The sequence below is a fragment of the Fusarium mangiferae genome, assembly GCF_900044065.1.
Source record: "Fusarium mangiferae strain MRC7560 genome assembly, contig: FMAN_scaffold017, whole genome shotgun sequence".
In the NCBI taxonomy this organism is placed as follows: domain Eukaryota; kingdom Fungi; phylum Ascomycota; class Sordariomycetes; order Hypocreales; family Nectriaceae; genus Fusarium; species Fusarium mangiferae.
The window spans coordinates 326629-346579 of NW_024573937.1; the positions used below are offsets into that span (position 1 = coordinate 326629).

General features: G+C 47.3%; 7 protein-coding genes across 7 annotated transcripts; 6 read left to right on the forward strand and 1 right to left on the reverse strand.

Annotated features, from left to right (window-relative positions):
- Nucleotides 1–211: 211 nt before the first annotated feature.
- On the forward strand, nt 212–1641 carry FMAN_03893 (uncharacterized protein; the record flags this gene model as incomplete). Its single annotated transcript, XM_041824196.1, has 2 exons — nt 212–582; nt 630–1641. 2 exons carry the CDS (start codon nt 212–214, stop codon nt 1639–1641), a joined length of 1383 nt encoding a protein of 460 aa, XP_041689701.1.
- A 725-nt stretch (nt 1642–2366) lies between these two features.
- On the forward strand, nt 2367–4041 carry FMAN_03892 (uncharacterized protein; the record flags this gene model as incomplete). Its single annotated transcript, XM_041824197.1, has 2 exons — nt 2367–3118; nt 3165–4041. The coding sequence occupies 2 exons, from the start codon at nt 2367–2369 to the stop codon at nt 4039–4041; spliced, it is 1629 nt and encodes a 542-aa protein (XP_041689702.1).
- A 339-nt stretch (nt 4042–4380) lies between these two features.
- On the forward strand, nt 4381–5445 carry FMAN_03891 (uncharacterized protein; the record flags this gene model as incomplete). Its single annotated transcript, XM_041824198.1, has 2 exons — nt 4381–4455; nt 4504–5445. The coding sequence occupies 2 exons, from the start codon at nt 4381–4383 to the stop codon at nt 5443–5445; spliced, it is 1017 nt and encodes a 338-aa protein (XP_041689703.1).
- A 385-nt stretch (nt 5446–5830) lies between these two features.
- On the forward strand, nt 5831–9007 carry FMAN_03890 (uncharacterized protein; the record flags this gene model as incomplete). The annotated part of the gene is made up of 8 exons (XM_041824199.1): nt 5831–6229; nt 6279–6328; nt 6374–6617; nt 6673–6854; nt 6906–7082; nt 7133–7275; nt 7334–7441; nt 7488–9007. The coding sequence occupies 8 exons, from the start codon at nt 5831–5833 to the stop codon at nt 9005–9007; spliced, it is 2823 nt and encodes a 940-aa protein (XP_041689704.1).
- Nucleotides 9008–10446: 1439 nt separating this feature from the next.
- FMAN_03889 (uncharacterized protein) lies at nt 10447–14926 on the reverse strand (the record flags this gene model as incomplete). The annotated part of the gene is made up of 8 exons (XM_041824201.1): nt 10447–11096; nt 11161–11215; nt 11272–11402; nt 11461–11950; nt 12094–13540; nt 13597–14145; nt 14213–14237; nt 14308–14926. 8 exons carry the CDS (start codon nt 14924–14926, stop codon nt 10447–10449), a joined length of 3966 nt encoding a protein of 1321 aa, XP_041689705.1.
- Nucleotides 14927–15877: 951 nt separating this feature from the next.
- FMAN_03888 (uncharacterized protein) lies at nt 15878–17395 on the forward strand (the record flags this gene model as incomplete). Its single annotated transcript, XM_041824202.1, has 1 exon — nt 15878–17395. One exon carries the CDS (start codon nt 15878–15880, stop codon nt 17393–17395), a length of 1518 nt encoding a protein of 505 aa, XP_041689706.1.
- A 1311-nt stretch (nt 17396–18706) lies between these two features.
- FMAN_03887 (uncharacterized protein) lies at nt 18707–19854 on the forward strand (the record flags this gene model as incomplete). Its single annotated transcript, XM_041824203.1, has 2 exons — nt 18707–18731; nt 18776–19854. The coding sequence occupies 2 exons, from the start codon at nt 18707–18709 to the stop codon at nt 19852–19854; spliced, it is 1104 nt and encodes a 367-aa protein (XP_041689707.1).
- Nucleotides 19855–19951: the final 97 nt, after the last annotated feature.

Genomic DNA, 19951 nt, shown 5'->3' on the forward strand with positions numbered 1-19951 from the left:
AAGCCAAGCCTAGCCCGATCGCATGATCTAGAACATGCATGGGCCGTGCGAGAGAAGATCGACCATGTCAAAACTGATGGGGAGAAAAGAGAGATATCGGAGAATTTAAAAATTCTGCTTAAATGAGGCGAACACTAGAACTGACCATATCAACCTCCTCTCCTCAGGGTTTCTTGGTCTTGTACATATCCCCTTTTTCTTCAGTGCTATCATGGCGGTAACTGGTCGTTTCCTCTCCAGCATCGGCGCCGATGTTCTGTGGCGGTCAAGCCGAGACCTGAAGATCCTTATCCTTCTCCGCTTCATCCGCCTCCTCGGCTATGGAGGCACGACGCTTGTTCTGGCGCTGTATCTCAACGCGCTGGGATTTCACGATGCACAGATCGGTCTTTTCATGACGCTGACGCTCGTGGGTGATCTTGCTATTAGCTTTATCCTCACTTGGGTCGGTGATCGTGTCGGCGTGAGGTTGACTGCTGTTGTTGGAGCGCTGTTGATGAGTGCTGGAGGCGTGGCGTTTGCGTACTTTGAGAATTTCTGGCTATTGCTTCTCGCGAGTATCGTTGCTGTTATTAATCCAAGGTATGTCTGCCCTTTCGTGAGAGTGAGTGAGGAGACTGACGGTGTAGTGCGAATGAGATTGATCCCTTCAAGGCAATTGAGGAATCAGCGATTGCCCGTCTCAGCACATCACATACATGCAATGACATGTTTGCATGGTGGTCTATGCTAGGCATGTTCGGCACAGCAGCAAGTAATCTCCTCACAGGCTGGCTCATCAACGCCCTCGAAGACAACGGCATGGAAAAGCTAGATTGCCACCGCATGATCTTCCTCGGCTACGCCGGTATCGGCCTCCTGAAGCTCATGTGTTCACTCCTCCTCAGCTCCGAAGTCGAGCAAATGCCCCTCCAAAAAGAAACCTGCTCAACACCCCAATCCGGCATCCTCACCCCCGAAGAAGAATTATCCGATGATGAGACTGCACCTCTTCTTGACGACAACAGCTCCGGCTACGGCGCCGTTCCCCAAACACAAGTCCAAGTCCTCGCCGCAGCACAGGAGAAGCGCCTCTTCACCCCAGCGTCGTTCGACTTCATGTGGAAGCTCTCGCTCGCGCTGATACTTGACTTCGTGGGCTCTGGCCTCGCACAGATCTCGTGGATGACATACTTCTTCAAGCGCGAGTACAACATGCCCGAGGGAGCGCTGGGCTCTGCGACCTTCACCGCCGGCATTATCTCCTCCGTGCTGAACCTCGCGTCGTCACCGCTGTCACGCGCCATCGGACAGGTGCAAACCATGGTGTTATGTCACACGGTAAACTCCATTTCACTGCTCATGGTGTCTGTGCCGGGGAATAAGTACATTGCGCTTGTGATTTTCATCTTTAGAATTGTTACGCGCGAGATTGATAATGCGCCTAGACAGGCGTTCATCTCAGCGGGGGTTTTGGACCATGAGAGGACTTCGGCTATGGGTGTTGTCAATATTACAAAGACGATTGGCAGTTGTCTTGGTTTGTACATCACGGGTTTGTTCGCGGGCTTGGATAAGTTCTGGCTTGCGTTCATTCTCGCTGGTGCACTTAAATTGTCCTACAATGTTTTGATCCTGGCATTCTTCTGGAAGAGGCGTTGAAAAGTATATCATTGTTGTTTTATGCATCGTTGTCACTGCATATCTTGTGTTTTTGCATCCTGCGTTAGTTAGATCTGGTCGAGTCCTGTACCTCGATGTCCCAATGGTAGTAAGACCTGTGCTCTACAAGTTTCACATCGTCTGTGCTCTGATAAGGCCCATTCCATTGATCAGGTTCCAGTCGTCATATCCACGACATGCGGCGATACCGCTCCGCCGTATCAACTTCATTTCGCGGACTCGGCCCATGCCGTACCGCTATATCAAATGCAATGAAACATATCTAGAACAGCTTAGGTGGCCTCAAACACATCTGCCGGCTGAACTCACCGTTCAACATGGCATGATTTTGTATCTGTACAAGGCATTGGATGCATCCCTGGATACTGCATCTGCGTCAATCCAATTACTTCTCACCACTGACTGAACTATTGATCTGACTTCCGCCGTCTGTGCATGCATATTGAGGTTCCCTTGCTGATCTACTTCAGCTAAATTGGGCCGAAAGTGGCTTGCTGACATCCCCCATTAAGGATGTGATTGATGCCATGCACTCATCCCCTCGATATCACATTCGTAAGCTCCAAATTGGTATATCCTCCTCAATTCTGTCTTACATGGTGTGCACCTATAATACCCTCAGGGTCTCTCTCATCTCTCATCTTCTTCCCTCATCCAATCTCAAAGCGTTCTCTCATGTCATTTCCATTGGTCAATCCTTCAGTATGGACCATCTCCTCCATCTCGATACAGACGTCGTCTGTCTTCTCGCCAAACTTAACTCCTACGACTATATCATCGTAGGAAGTGGTTTCGGTGGAGGTCCTTTAGCTGAACAGCTTGTATCCCAACAATACAAAGTCTTGTTGATCGAGCGCGGCAGCGTCATTTTCTCCACCCACGTTCTCAATACCTCTCGCCCTTACTTCAACCGCGGCGCAAGCAACTCCCCCGAGGGTAACGAACGTGTATATGACGCTGTCAAGGCCAAAGTCCAATGCACCGACCGCTCTGACAGTTATGTCGGCGGTCCAGTGTATTGTGTCGGTGGACGATCTAATCTTTGGGGTACTTGGATTCCAGAGATTGGCGATGAGACTCTCGGTGCTTTCTTCCCAAATGACGTCGTTGATTACCTCAAGGGCGAAGAGGTCCAAGGATATAAGAAAGCGTTCAGATATCTCACTGACTCACAGCCTGGCGACGTCATTTACCCAGAGGGTGACGGCAAGCATGAAGTCAGCGCTTCAGAGATTGGCGACGCGAATGAAATGCTGAATAATGCCTTGTCTGGCTCAAAGTTCGATCTCATGCCCATCGCAGCGCAATTCAATGCCCCTGCACCATACAAGTTTGCTCAAGGTGCATACAGTACTACCTTGGGTATCATCAATCGCATGTACGCCAACGATCAGTATCTCACTGTTCTCCTCAATACAGAGGTCATAGCTGTTCAGCACACTGCTAGTAACACCTTGTGAGTACACCCATTCATACATCGAGCACCCAAGCTGACCACGAAGGCGCAGCAACAAAAGCGTCAACGCTCTCAAGATCAGAGACAAATCCACCAACACCATCAAAGAGCTCAACGTCGGCAGAGCCAAAGTCATCCTTTCCGCTGGGACAATCGGCACCGCCTCCATCGCCCTCAACAGCGGTCTCGACCACCTCAATCCCTTGGTAGGTAAAGGCCTCATCGACCATAACGTCTGCTACGTGCGCTTCGCCAAGCAAAAGTCCGACACCGTCACCTCGAAGCCCCTCAATCTCAAAACACACCTCAAAGTCGGCGGCGAAGAATGTCTCGTCACTGTGACAATCAATGCGAATTTCTTCCTGGCCGGAAGTTCCGCGACGCTCAACACGACGCATTTCTATCGTCGTGATGGGACCCTCATGAGTCCTACTAAGGATGCGGCTGATGAGAAGGAGAACTTCGATACCATCTGTGTGCTATTCGAGTTTGTTGGAAAACTCGATGATGAGAATTCCGTGCTCAGTCTTCCGGGCTTGGACCCTGTGCTGGATATTCGCCGCCCACCGATCAAGCATGAGGTTCAATGCGCAATGGAAGATATCATCCGCAGAGTTCGTGACGCTTTCGTTGGGCTGAAGCCTAATCAGGCTACGTATGCCGACCCAGGAGTGTGTCCTGATCCTGGACTCAGACCGCAGCATCTGGGCTTCGGAGTGTTTTCTCACGAGTGCGGAACGATGAGAATGGATGGGCCGAAGGGGCTTGGTGTTGTAGACTCAAAACTCAAGGTCAAGGGATTGGATAATCTATGGGTTTGTGATCTTTCGGTTCTGCCTGTCAGTCCGGAGGCCAATCCCTCGTTGACTCTGGCGGCTCTTTCGCTGAGACTGGCTGAGCATCTGTGCGGCAAGAATCATTGAGGCAGAACAGGGCTTACCTCCGAGAATCAGTAGGATGAGTGGTATTTTTGCATAGTGGTCATCTAGATTGATACTGAAGGATTTATTCATTTGTAATCGGTGCTGCGTTTGAAGTCATTCGTCCGTGAGCCCCGGCTGAAAACCGGTCATAGAACCCAAACTCCAAAGACATTCGGCCGAAGTCCGGATTTAACATTTCGAATATCCATTTATTTTCGGTTCTCTGTTTCTATACATAAGATGTCCTGTATCTACACTCGTCCATCTTAACTCAACTAACATTCACCCTTTAAAGCACCAAGCTCAGACCCGACGATCAAATACAACCAAATCCTCACAATGTCCACCCAACAATTTGCAAAACATCAGCCCCAAGGCTTCTCCAACCGCATCGAAAGGGTTTCAATAGTTGGAGTATGTTCCCTTAGGCTCCCGTCTGCTCATTCTCCTGACTTGACGTAGGCTGGTGGCCGACAAGGCGCCCAGATAACCGAGCAACTACTCAAGACTGGAAAACACGCTATTACTGCCCTCACTCGCATCGGCAGTACTTCCAAGCTTTCCGACAATGTCAAGGCTATCCCTGTGGATTATAAAGACGAAGAGTCTCTGGCATTGGCACTCAAGGATCAGCAGCTTCTCATCATTACTCTCGCCGTCAGTGTGGACCCAGAAGTCCATCATCGCATCGTTCGTGCAGCTGGAAAAGCGGGCGTCCGCTATATTATCCCCAATATTTACGCTGCCAACGTGGTCATTGAGAACCAAGGTTCCGTCGATGACTTCTTCCCCGCTGCACCGCCAATCAATCTCCTCAAAGAAATTGAGCGCGTTGGCGTCAGCTCATGGATCCTACTCGTAGGAGGCGTCTGGTTTGACTATAGCCTTCCCTCTGGAGAGTCTTTCATGGGCTTTGATATCGATAACCGCAAGGTTACGTTGTTCGATGAGGGTGAAGCAAAGATCAACACTAGCACGTTGGCTCAGTTCGGTCGTGCCGCTGCTGCCATTGCCAGCCTCAAAGAGTTCCCAGACAATGAAACCGATCAATCCCTCAGTATCGCTGAATTTCGAAACAAACCTGTGTATCTTTCGAGCTTTTATGTCAGCCAGAAGGATATTCTAAAAAGTATTCAGCGAGTCACAAGCACAACAGATGCAGACTGGGAGATAAAATATGAGAGCAGCGCTGATCGAATTGAGAATGGCAAGGCGATGGGGAGATCTGGCAACATCATGGGACTCGTGCAGGCTTATTATTCATTTATTTTCTCACCAGAGGGCCAAAAGCTGAAGACCCAAGATAAGCTGCACAATGAGCTTCTTGGGTTGCCGGAGGAGGACTTGGATGCAGTGGTCAAAGATTGTGTTGAAAGGGCCGAGAACAAGTTCCGAGCACTGTGACTGTAACGGGCCCATCGTTCAGTCCATTTAGCGCACCGAGGTGCGGTATAGAAATACAACCACAATTGTGGACTTTTTTATTGTAATTTCGGTGAGGCGTAATCTACTCAGACCAATTGCCAACCGCCAGCTGGCACATGTGAGCGCACAGCCTGACATGATAACTGGCCACCAATCACTTGCGCCAAACGGTTTTTTCAGCTGCCTGAGAGTAATTACAAGTGATACCGATTACTTCCCTCCATCCACAGCGCCAGTTTCGAGAGGGTCAAAAAACTCCATCTTACATCAAAGTTCCTACCCGACTCTTGATATTGCCTACAAACTGACACGAAACCCCCCCCCCAACGATCGATTTTGAGTCGCACTTTGGTCCTGTGGCGCCATGTCATTCGGCTTCGGCGTTGGCGACTTCATTGCCGTGGGGGAGCTATGCTGGAAGATCTACACCCGAGTATACAAGGTGTCGCGCGATGCACCAGAGGAGCTTCGGGCTTTGATCCAAGAACTGGGAAATCTTTCAAACACAGTGAACTTGCTCAATGAGGAATTGAGAGATCAGGAAGTGTGGATAGAGCGGGCGGGAGAGAGACGACTCGAATATACCTGCAAAGTCATGAGTCAAGCCAAAGAGACGCTTCAGAAAATGGATCGGCTTGCAGACAAATATGTGGAACTCGGCACGGGAGATGGTTTGGAAGGTTCCAGGCGTTCATTTCGAATCCATTGGAACCGAGTCAAGTACGCATTGGAGGTGTCTAGCATCAACGAGCTTCGTGCGAAGGTTTGGATCCCCGCACAACCAAATTAAATCAAGCCTTAACGTTCTCTAGTTCATGTGTCAAAATTCCCACTTAACACTTCTTTTGCAAGGTGCTCAAAAGTTGGTCTATTCTTGTTCTTTCTAAAATACCCACTAACGAGTAAGTTCATCTTTGGAACGCATTGAGAAACAACAATCAAAAACGGACATGAAGCTGGACGAGCTTCGGAACCTCATAATAGGCGACCGCAGTTCGCGCGAGAATCCTCTTCTGAACGGTCCGTTAGAGGAGGAAGTTCGAGCAGAGCTTAGCGCAGCATTCTTGCGAAGTGCAGAGACTGGTAATAGGCCTTGGGCCTCTATTGGGATAGACGACTGGCTACAAGCCGGTCAATGGTGGTTGTTAAAGGTACCAGGCAAATCAGTCATCACGCATTTCGCTTTCTAACCTTTGATCCAAACAGGCTCGTTCACAGATGAATCATCTAGCTCAGGGGTTGGCAGTTGAAGCTGAGGCCTATATCAACCTTCTCAAGGCATATTGGATACTGATCGATATCGTCTCTATACATCCACAACGCATGCATTTAGGTGCATCTAACGACAGACGAAATGAAGACATCCGAAAACTCAGTCAGCTAAAAAGGTTTGATCTTTTTCAATTCCGGTGCTTAGACTGACCATTCCAGACCGCAAGAAAAAGCCTGGAAAGCTTCCCTCGTTTCGATTTTCAACTCCACGATATTGAGGGCTATACCATGAATATATGGCTTCAAGAAGCACCCTCGAGCATAATTGCCCCTCGCCATCAGCCGAACTTGACTGGCAGTAATCATAGTTGGCAAAACTCAAACGGAGAAGTTTTGTTTCACTGGTAGGAGTGAATAATGCGATTGGCATACTCGTATCTGATCAGATTCATAGCTTCGTCGAGATTTGTAACACGACCAAGAGCACCAAAAACCTCCCTAACGGATGTTTTCTTACGTTAGAGGTACCTCATGAAGGCATTTTTCTCAATTTCACTCTCCAAAACTTCGCTGGCCAAACCATCTCTGAGCTACAGGGTAAGTATCGCAGGTTCCTAGGAGAGGTCAAAATGAAAGCTTACATTCTTTTCTTTAGTCAAGCCTGCTGATGAGTATTTTGACTTTCAATCGCTTTATTTCGAGCCATGGGTAGAGTTTAAGGGTTCAGAAAAGAAAAGCCTAGTCCGACTCCTGAATGACCAAGGTAGCTCGTTCCCTACCATTACTACTCAATCACTAACTTTTGTTAGACTCCAATGCCTTGGAGGCAATTCTTTGGGGGTTCCGGCTATTTGGTTCAGCATTTTACCCCATATCATTGAGCGTATCGATGGTTCATTCTGTTTCTGTGTTAGCCAGTTGGCCGAGTCGAAATTGGCGCTCCCTTCTGCTTCCAGGCTATGACATTGGCTGCACATCCCAATCCGATTCGCCTACGTTACTTTTAAGGACAATCATTCTCGATCTAGCGGAGAAAGGCTGCGAGGAAAACATCTCAGGCTCGAAGTTTCTCGCTCAAGATCTGAGCGTCGAATTACCACCGGGTTACCGCGATTGGAAGGTTATCTGCTGGCACTGTGAGAAATTCGAGGACATCAAGCCGCTATTCAAAAAGTTCCATGTTCGAAATGATGTCCACCGCTACTTGATTCAGACCGCATTTCTTCGACTTAACCGTAGTCTTTTAAGCCAGTTAGCGCGTTACATGAACTACGGAGATACATGGCGCCCTAATGACGTACTCATTATGGTCGAGGCTACTCTAAGCTCAGAGGATGCCGGATATCTTCTATGGGTCTTAGACAATGTTGCTTCTAGTGTGATTTCTCGGCATCGGATTCCTATCTTCCGGTTAGTCTACAACAGCAGAGGCCTCAACCACATTGAAACCATGCTACAAAGATTCAATCCCCGCCCAGCAGACATCGCAGCAGCCATCTCCTGGTATCTAGTCTCTAATGACGAGCAAAGCTTTGAAGGCTTCTTACAACTGATCGAAGACTGTGGCGGCTCTTTCAGCAGTAGGACAGCTGAAGATGTGGATTTCACGGATTTCTATCCCACTTTTGTGTCCGGCTGCAGTCACTTGATAGAGAGCAAATGTTCTAACTCTCTGAGCCTCTATCTCAGTTCCTTTGAGAGACTTGGCATTGATTTCCATGGTGTCCAGGGCCATGAAACCACCAATTCCTCTCAATTGGCTATTCTTCCGGCACTAGTCTCTTCAGATCCATCATTTCTTCACATTCTACTGGAACGAGATGTCGCAGTGGTAGATATGGAACCTTTCGTTGTGGAGTACAACTCATGGAATGTGGCGGAGTGTCCACCGCGGCTAGAGTTAAGGGAGTTAGTTCAATATCCTTCCTTATCAATGCCACATTGGCCCCTCTACTACGCTGTTATGCTTGTTTGCGATACGGAATTCCTTCACCTACTGTGTCAACATGGGGCATCGTTGCAACAAAAGCGCGAGGGTACGCAAGATGAGAAGACTGAGACACGAGGGATAACTCATCACCTTTCAAGCCTATCAAGTGTGTCAGATGCTCGACTGGAGTACATGGAGGCCCTCATGATTTGCCATGTACTTATTTGTGTCGGCACCCTGGGTAGGCACTTCCCTTCAAGACCTGCGAACTATTTCAGAGCAGTCGATGAGATGACGGACTATGAAGAGACTTGGAGGTGTATGGAGCGCCTTTTGTATCGCGATAGCTTCTTCTCTGACTGTTTATGTCCATGTGGCTATGCCTTTCAAGGTGACTAGAAAAGCCGGCCTGACACACGCTCAAAGATGATGTCTAGATACTCTAAGTTCCCACAACACTATTCTAAACACCTTCGGACACAGGCAACCTGGGACATATGGCGTCGCGATGCCTTAGAGATTCTGAGCATGTAAACTTGGGTGGATTCAATTCTCAGATCCGATGCAAGACGATGCAGGTAGAGGGTAACCTTTGAAACTGTCAGCTGTTCGTAATTGCAGTATATAAGAACTAAAATAGATCTATAAAGCTTTATTCGTTGTAAAAACCGAGGAAGAGCAAGGATTGACGGCTTGACGTCACCCACATCAGGTACCACCACTTTTGATCAGGACCTCGAAGCAACTTGAGCTCATGTACGGAAACAAAACGTTAGCTCCATATGGAATGCTGTAGGAGAGGACTTAGATTAGTCGTTAGGGTTTGTGTGAAGGGGACTAATATCGAGTCCATACCATCTTAAGAGGTTTTTCAGAGCAAACAATAACATCAAAGGCCTCCGGAAACTTCGGATGTATATTCATCTTTGACGTGAACTTTAAACTACGATAAGCGTGCTTGTGACCACTTGTATCTCAGACTGGTTCCACAAGAATCCTTTTTACATGGTTTCCGGCGCGTGCCTGAATTGACTTTACAGCTGTCGCAATCTTGCCATAGGGAAATACAGAAAGTAAGAGTAACAATAGCAAGTACCGGTAAAGCAGTAGCGAAATAGACCCAGAACAGATCATGACCAGTGGAATAACTATCAGACATACTGAAAAGACTTGCAACCATGCCAACGACACGAACACGAGTGCCAGTAACGTCAGACACTTTGTGTTTATAGTTTCCAGGATTGAACGTCGGGAGTCGAGCATCTGGACGAGGGCCGTCGCTACCATAAATATCTGCTCCAGAGATTGACTTTAATCGTGGAGTTGGACACGGAGATAGTCAATGTCGCTGAAGACAGCATGACAAATTAAGGTATCATCGCTTGGTGATATGAGAGTTGATAACATCCCTCAGGACACTGAATTTACGGTGGCTGCTCTTGCTACGCCTTTTCCAGCGCTAGAGATCTAGCAGGAACTAATAGTTGAATGGCCTGATTTGAGTTGGTCTGAGTACTGATAGTGCTGGGAACATCGAGTTATTAGGTAGTTGTAGATGTTCCATTCAGATAACGTAATAAAGATACCGTAGTAACCAATACTTAGTATGCTTGGAGGGTTCAAGTATAATCCCGGCGATGGACAGGTCTCGAGGTAGTGTATGCTGAAGTTAGAGGTTTAGATTAAGCGATTATGATATGGAATTCTTAATAAATGTAAAAAAAGAATATATTAGATGTACTTAATGAACTAGTTCGAGGCATGGAGCTAATAGAGAATAATATATAGGGCCAAGCTAATGCTCTATTTATATTATATCTAATAACTTACTGATAACACTAGAGCAGTAGTTCAGCGCACGGCGAGTCTGCGTAATGTCTCGGGACATACTTATGTATGTCTTCCTTGTCCTTATTCGCTCCATTGTCTAATAGATCTGCCACAATCTCTTTCTTCCCTTCCTGTACTGCAAGGTGCAGAGGCGTCCAGCGTGATCGTTGCCACCGCGCGTTCACGCGGGTGGAGGTGATAGCTTTGCGGAAGTGCGTTGCACGAGTTTTAGGTGACAAGGGAAGTAGTACCAAAATGTGAAGTGAGAAATCATTTAAATGTTCCATGAAAGGGGCCTCGGCACCATCTTTCCATAGAAGGCCAAGCCGTTGGATTATACCTTTGCGACGATCTTTGGCCCCTTGATCGTGGAAAGGCACAATATCATCCAAGAGCTCTGACACCAATTTGAACGCTTGCAGGATGTAACCTCCTTCATGACCACCCAAAAGGTTATGGACTGCCTGAATCTGAAGGCTCGATGGATGAGGTAAGGCATGCAGAAGGTCATTTCTCTCAAGCAGGTTGTGAACCTCGTGTAAAATCTCCAGACTGCTAGGCCTCATGTTTGGGTATTTATGGGTGCACTTGTCGATCATTATCTTTGTCGCTTTTTTCAATTTGGAGTCCTTGAGTTTCATCAACTCGAGGACCGTGGCTAGAAAGTTCGATTAATATATGCTGCGTCTTTTTCAAAACTAAGTCAAAGGTGTTCACCTTACCTCCAAACGACCAAATATCTCCTTTTGTCGACCACTGACTGCCTCGAATCACTTCCTGCCAGCCTTTCAGAACACAGCTCTAGCCGCCACGGGACAGAAAGTACAACTTACCGGAGGCAGAAATCCTTGGCTGCCGATCCATTGCGTTGTGTTGTATTCAGGGCCCTTCCCTGCCTCGGAGGCTATCCCAAGGTCGCAAAGCTTGTAGATACGGCCGTCAGACTTGCAACTTTGCATCACAACTACAAACAAGATATGAATTAGTATGCTTGCTACGTCTTCAATTGAATAGAGACTTACTATTAGCTGGCTTTATGTCTCGATGTATGACATTGTGCCACAAACTTTCAACAGAGGCTTCCCAGTTTCCTTCTCGATAATTGATAGCTAAGCCATAGTGTAGATAGGCCAAAGCCAACGATACTTGGGCAATCAGGCTCCAAACGCTCTTCGAGTCCAGCGCTGTCGTTTCACTCCTTGAGGATGAGTCTTCTGCATAAAAGCCATAGTGCTTATCCTCATCATCTTCAGTTTCATCAACATCATCCTCTTCCTGGTCACTGTCGCTGGACATATCTAATGGCCGCCCATGACAGGTTTTGAGGTCTCCGAGGTCACAGTACTCCATATAAAGAAGAAATGCATTCTGGTCCGGGTCCTCGTCAAAGTCCAAGCATGCTACTACATTTGGGTGTCGAAGTCGATGGAGAATCATACGTTCAGACTCGAAATACTTCCTTACCAGTCCCTGAATGTCGGTTGATAGAGAAAATGTCTTGCGAAAGACCATCTAGAGTTGTATCAGAGTTATGAGAATTATATATCATATTATGTCTGACTTTGAAGGCGGGGGTGTGATGTTCAGAGGAACTGTCGTAAAGCCATGCTCACGATGTGTTCGATCAGATTGTAGGAAATGCCAACTCGACTTACCGCTGACGATGAAGAGTAGTCATGTGTAGAAGTCTTCTCCAGAACGTGGCACTTGCATTGATTGCCCTTCTGTACTCGTCCAGTTCTTTGCTCATTGACCATGTAAGCTCGCCAATTGAGATCATGGACGATGCTGTCGTTTGGTAACATCTTAGTATTCCACCTTATCTGTGCTCGCGCCTCAATCAGCCTCTCGATGACCTTTGTATTTTGCTTTCGGATAGCTTCATCCAAGGCAGTGAGTCCAACTTTATCAACCGCATTGATGTCTATATCTTTGGAAAGCAATTCGCTCACAATGAGCTCGTGTCCTCGTTTGGCAGCACAATGGAGCGCCGTGGCACCGTGGGCATTTGAGATTCTTGGATCAGCAAGAGCCTCTAAAAGGCAGCGAACAACATCACCGTGACCACCCCAAGTTGCAAGGTATAAGGCTGTCCTGGAATGAACATCCTTTGCATTGATGTCGACGCCGGTGTCAATAAGCCTCTGTACAATATCAGCATGGCCTTCTTTCGCAGCCAAATGTAATGAACTCCACCCATCAAGCGCTGTTGTTAAGCTGGGTGTAGCGTTGTAGGACAGTAACGTGGAAACCATGGTCGTCCACCCGCGTCTGACAGCCCAATGTAAAGCGGTCCAGCCTCCAGTAGTTGTGGCATCAGGATGGACTTTCTGGCCCATTATTATGTGCGATGCAACGTTCGTCAGGCCAAAGTACGCCGATATGTGTAAGCCCAACATGCCTTGATATGCTCGTTCATAGTGGCTCGGGTGCTGTTCATAGGTTGACATGACCAACCCAGCAGACAGAGTATTATGGCTTGAGTTGAACAGAGCCATAATATCGCTCATTATGTTTGAAAACATAACTCGCTGTGCATGTTCTCCCCAGTACCTTGCAGCATAACCCAGCATGGAATATTGGGCCAGTCTGGCCTCGAGTTCCCCTGGCTCAGTGGGAACTTTGAGAGAAAAGGCATTGAAGCAAAGACATGTGAGACACTTCTTGGCAATAAATGCCTCTGGCTCACTAGGGCCAGGTATGACTGACATGACTGTTGGAAGGAACTCTCGAAGGTACTCATTGACCGATTTATGTGCCAGAACTATTTGTGGCCTGGATGGTTCGCTGAACATTGGACCAGAACAAATCTCTGACACTACCTCAATTGACGGCAAAGTATCGTCGTCCAAGCAGTCGCTCCCTAGCCGGATCCCAACGGCCTCTTGGAGCTGATGCAGTGTAAGTGGCCGTACTGAATACGCAAGCCACAACAGTACCTCCAATGCTAGGGTAGACTGATCGCCTTGACCAAGAACGGTTTTATGCATCCATATCCCATAAAGGTCATTGAGGCTATGCTGAGTGGATAGCTCATCCTTCAGTTGTCTAATAGTTGATTGAGACAACAGAGAATCAAGGGAAACCTTTGCAAAGAGGAAGCTACTTGCTTATCAGATCAACTATCAGCGGGACTTATGGTGCACATCTCAACTTACTTGCCGTCGGATCTTTCGATTATCCCCTTTACAATGTCATCATGAAGGGTTGGTTGGTCTGCCAGCCATGATTTAGACAGTCTCTCCCGCACATAGGCTTCAAGGTCAGAGCCCTGGGCGCGTACTTCGAGTACTTCAAAGCTTTTAAACGCAGTCTTGTTCACACACGTTGGCCTCGACGTCACAAAGATACTAGTGTTAGGGATTTCGAGGAGATGATAAAAGTCAGCGAGAAAGCCTTCTGGACCTTGCGTGTACTCATCCAGAGCGTCAAAAAGGATAAAAACGCGGTTAAACCGATTAATCTCACTTATTAGACTAGCCCAACGTTCTTCTAAGTTTGGGGAGATTGAAGAAGACTTGTGTTTGTTGTATAACGCAGTAAGAGTATTCGACATGTCGTGGGATTGCCTTATGAGTTGTAAAATCAAGGAGTTGACAATATCCGTCGGTTTCTGCGTTTCTTGATGTCTGAAGTCGAAAAAGACAAATATGACAGGAATCTTTTCCTTGGGGAACTTTTGGCGGAGATGGCTGATCACCATTGCACTGGGGTGAATGTCATTAGAACTCCCATAGAGCCTCCATTTGTCATGGTGATAAAGGAGCATCTCACCATGTGATTGACTTTCCGGCCCCAGCTGGTAATCACGAGGACACTTAGTAAGTATGAGGCTCCAAAATTGACAGAAATGTAACAATGTAACTCACCATTACCATTACACCATAATGGCATACCAGGCTCCTCCACCCACCGCTTGAATGAAGAGTCTTCGAGCAACCATGATCCGGTTCCGGAAAGGCTTATTTCCGTCAAGTGTAGAAGCACGTCTGAAAAGTCAAGACCACCCAACCATTCTGTGATAACTTTGGCAGAAAGCTCAGAGGGGCCTCCCTGATCAAGGTGATTTAAAGCATCTGCTGAATGTGATATTTCGGATCTATCCAGTAACGAATCGAGGAGTCGACGGTTATCTTCGATCTCGTCCAATAGTTGTGATGCTTTGACTTGGATGAAGCGTTGCCAAAGAGGACGAGACCCTGGTCGTCTGACCCTGATCTCTAGTTCGCTGAGAAGAGCCTCTAGATTCTGGCCTTGTCGAGCTAACGCAACCATGGTCTGCACACTGGCATCCTCCGTACCCTCTCGCTCCGCAAGATCACGGGCTGCCAAGAGTGTCCCCCTCAATAGTTCGACTTTGCCAAGAAAATCCGCAGCTTCATCTGAGGTGTGCGCCCCCTCTTTGAGGGAAGTGATGATGGCCCTTGCCCGTTGAATCAAACTCGTGGTTAATCCAACAAGCCCAAAGGCCAACCCAGCTGCCTCCATGGTCTTACTGTGGGCTGCTTACGCACAATTTTTGGATTCGAGTAGGGTTGGCTAGGTTCTGTGTGGAGATATAAGCTCAGAAACACAAGTCTCGGCTGCGGATAACACAGAAGCGGGGATTGAAATTCCAGAACATGGACGAGATTGACGATGTAACACCTCTCTTAGCAGAGGGAGGTATAGATTGGGGCTTTAGAACGGGGAAATTAATGCTCGAAGTCATCAGTCATGGGTGACAGGACAACCCTACACAGTATGCATATTCGGAGGCATTGCGTCTATCAAGTTCAGTTTTCTGAGATCAAGTTCCAGACATGTGCCTCAATTGCGTCTGCTCAGTACCTCAAGCATCCGGATCAGCACAGTTCCGACGAGCTGTGCGACATTTGTTCAAAGAGGGCACCAATGGCGTGGCCGTATGGTGGGAACGAGTTTTCCCGGTCTGTAGCTGAAAAGCACGTCGCCAAATATAGAAATCGGATTCGTAATACAGTGACTTTCAGCCCGCTTTTACAAATTTGAGGCCAACTTTGGCAGTATATCATTGGTACTCTGGTTCTGGGCTGCATCTTGGCACTTCTAAAAGGTCCTATAGAGTCTCCCACGTCGTTCCGCTTTCATGTACCCTGGATGGTGTCGAAATGCAACATCCAGGGAATATGACCGGGAGGATGTGATATCAGGCTCACCGAAAACGTCTTAATTTAGATACCCGAAATATAACGCCAGTGATTGACTGAGCGCGTACCCTATTACTTGAGCTCCTATTAATCCTAACTGCCTACCTTATTTTTGTCTATTTAAGTAAAGGGTCTATAGGATTGTCTTTATTCAACCTAAGGGGATCTGACAACAGGTTGTCTGTCGCAAGGGTTGCTTCTTTTCTTTCGAAATTCTAATTGCGAGTAGACTTTTGTTCGAGTATCTTTGTCAATAACCAAAGCTGTTTCAATGGAAATCGCTGGTATCGCGCTCGCGTCCGGGTCTGCCGCCCATGAGCTTATCAAATGCGGAATCAGGATCTACCGTCGAATCAAAGACGAGAAAAAACTAGCTCTAGTTTTACGAGACTTCCAGATGTTCGACCTTGAGAATCGGCGAGCCCAGCTTAGTATCGACATTAAACTGGCTCAAGGGGTTCTTAAGAGTCAAAAAATTGATAACGAACACAAGGAGCGTCTGAAACAAAACTGGGAGCACATCAAGACCCTGTTAATCAAAGTCGAGAATCTTATTGAAACGATGGTACAGAACTCATCGCCGATGGCAACCCGTGCTCGCCACAAAGCTCGAGATGCCTTGCTTGACCTTGGTGGTACCAAAGCGGTCTCTATTGCTGTTCAAGAGTTTCAATCCGTAGTTCTTGCACTTCGTGAGCTTGAGAGGGATGAGTCTCAACTATTCATGTCGCAAAAGGACTTCCAGCCGCTCGAGATGGACAGCAGAGTCTACGGCCCAACCAGAATCAGCTTTTTCGGCAGGGGTCGACTGACAGATCCCCCTCCAGGTGTTCCCAACAGGCCCCAGTGGTTCTTATTTGAGTCGAAGCCCTACGAGCACAAGGTCCCCCAGAAAAGGGAGGAGGCGAAAGATGATATTGGAATATTAGCCCAGAAACTTCACCAAGCGCAGCAAGACAAGGGCATCTTGCGTCTCGTCGGCTTTAGAGATGAAATCAACGACAATCAAGGAAGCTTTCAGCTTGTTTTCGCCTGCCCGTTCGAAGGAAACTACCCTTCAAATCTTGAGAGCTATATTACGGCTAATCCTACGCCCTCGCTGAACCTGCGAATCAACCTCTGTAGCCAGCTCGCCACTGCGGTTCTACAAACGCAAACCCTGGGCCTGGTACACAAAAATGTGAGACCCGAGAATATTCTCCTGCTTCCCAGTACTCCCACCGTAGGGGTAGTAGGTGAAAGCAGCTTGGGGGTCTTTCTCACTGGATGGCAGTATGCCCGTCAAGACGAGATGGGTGCTACATTTCTGAGAGGAGAAACAATGCTGCAACGCAAAATCTATCAACACCCTGAGAGACAAATCCTTCTTGCCGAAAAGCAGTACGCTATGAGCCATGACGCATACAGCCTCGGCGTATGCATGATTGAGATTCTCACCTGGAGAAGCTTGTTGCTTGCAACTGAGCCTCCTACTATGTCTCAGGACTTTATAGAAGCATTCCAACGACTTGGCCTACCACTAGACATAGAAGAGCTCTATACTAAGTACCCAGATCAGATCAAGCAAACTCTCTGCTGCATTTGCGATGAGCTACTCCCAACCGTTGCAGGTAATAAGATGGCCCGTTTGGTCAAAGACTTCCTGACCTGTCTTGATGGTGAGGGAGAGCTTGATGAGAACGAAGCCCACCAATACGCTCCAGCTCATGACAAAGACAGAAAGCTGGTAGCAATTCATTTCGTTGATACAGCCCTAAAGGCTTTGCGGGACTTTCAGAGCGCTATTTAACAAGCAGGTATTAAGAATAAGCAGGAGTTCATTTTAAGGGCTTTTATAAAAAGTTCTTATATATAGACTGTCATAGGAAGATAGGAATTAAGCTCTTTTATTAATATTTAATGTTTAAATATAATAACTTTAAGAGTTATTTTAATAATAAGGTATATATCTATATATATTTCTAGAGATATTTAATATTAAACTTCTTAAATAATGGTAAATAATATTTAGTCTTTTATTAATTGAAAAGGGCTTTTATTGTAATTTATATATTAATCTAATTGTTAATATTATATATAAGATAGATGTATAAGAAATAGCAGGTACTCATGAGAATTCATCGATTTCAAATCGACAACACGGAAATAAGCATTTTTCTCCAGTAGGAATCTTCTTTGGTATGTCTATCTTATACAGCCTTTTGTTGATGTCTTATTTCCGTTTTGCAAGGGCGCATTCTGACTTGGTGGCTGGAGCTGGGCACCAGACCCAGACGTCACGCCTCACTTTGCTACGCCCAGTAGATATAAGCAGCCCTATATCAGGAAAAATTTGTACTTAAATATAGAGATCATAATGGACTTTTGAAGTAATATCCCAATACCCTAGACCAGACAGACTTTGAGTGTCCCCAGCACTACATTGCCCCACTAGTACCACAGGCAGCAAAATATAAACAAGCATTACGCGTTCGACAAGATTCATTTGTTGCGAGTTAGCAAACGCATAGTGGGCCTTTTCTTTAGTCTTCGTAGCATATTCATCAATGCAAGTAGGGCCAGGAAAGCGAAGCACTCGGCAGTCTTGTGTAAAGAATGCATTAGGAGACACCCTGGTTCGACTATTCCGATCGAAGCTCCTCTCCTAGACTGATATATTTCCACAGCTTCTCTACGATATCTGTTTCTTTGCTTATTGGCATTAACGATATACATTTGTAATGTAATGCCTGCCCTCAAGAATGAGGCAGCGACAGAAAGCCTTGGAGGAAGGGGAATTTTGTTTAAACTGGCTGACACTGCGAAAGATACTACAGCAACTGCCAAACTTCCTGCAAATTCGAGTTGAGCTTGTTACTTGGGCTGTGTGTAAGCGTTCTTTCTTTGTTCATCTGTTACCTCCAATGACACTGGTCAGCGGTGTCAGGTCATAAACCACAGTGTCAGTATCGCTTCAGAGCAACTGCTCTACCCGCTTCGGCACGTCCTTCAAGCAGCTTCTCTCAAAAACATCAACGCATCACATCACTCAACTTATTCACACAAAAGAATCTGCAGCACTCATCGCCTTCACCACCGAATTACTTCTAGCATCTTCGACATGTCTGAACTGCCAGTCCGCCCTCGTAAGTTCTTGGCCATCGCTCATTTTCACCGCTAACGAGTTCAGCCGAATACCAGGCTGGTAGGGTCATACAATTGCAGATACTCGAAGGCAGCAGCGGTTCTTGGGCGCTGTCGGAAAAGGAAATCTCTGTAGTCGTTGAACGAGTTATTACAGAGACTATGGCCCCCGTCATGCAAGTCCGCTTCCACGATCGCCTTGCCATTCTCAAGGTCTACGATCGTCGCTGCGGGACAGACCTTCGTGACTACAGGGACAGGCACATTCCCTGCACCGCTCAAGTTGAAACTGCTTACCAGTCATTTCTAAATGCAGGTGCCATGGACGCCTTCCTCAAAGAGATGGATCATAACGAAGCCACGTCGGAATTCCCACGTACCCTAACAGAGATTCGGGAGGGGTCTGACGGCATCGTGAGATTTGAAGCGGCGCTCTGGAGGATCACTGATCAGCATTTCAGAACCGAGGCTGAGGTCTACGATCGCTTGAAAGACCTCCAAGGTGTTTTGATCCCAGAGCTTTACGGGTTGGTACGCATCGTCGCTCCAGGAGCTACTCCAGCGTCCTCAAAACAAGATTACCAAACTGTCTATGGTATCCTCCTCCAACACATCCCAGGTGTTAATCTTTATGAGCTCATTGAGGAGGAAGTCCGGCCTACAACGCAGCAAGATTGGACATGTCTCATTCAGCGAGCTATTGACGCGGCGTATGAGATTAACAAGCGCGGTATTATCCTAGACGACAGCTCACCTCGCAATGTGGTCGTGGAACCCTCAACATTCCAGCCCTTCCTCGTTGACTTTGCGCAGTGCTTTTTCAAAGATAAATTAATTGAGAAATGGGTCGACTCGAGCACTGATGCAGAAGGGGGGGGAGATTGGGATGGCGACGCCAAGTTCTGCGAGACGGCAGTAATATTCGATAACTCTGGCGCAATTGGAGTGCCCATGGTGAGAAGACTGGAGAAGTCCTGTGGGTTCACAGTGGAGGTTAGGTATCCCAAAGAAGGTCAACTCCTCTGCGATATCAAGCGCCAGCCAAAGCCAGAGGCCAAGATGAGCGAGTCACTCCAACACGTCGAGGGCAGCTCGGAACCGGGGATTAGATCTCCCAAGATATGAGCCGCTCCACGACACGACAGCTGCAGCCACGCAGCAGCTTTGAAGGGTTTGAGATGCGATTGCGACCTGTCAGAAACTTGCCTGGGCTTGTGAGCGG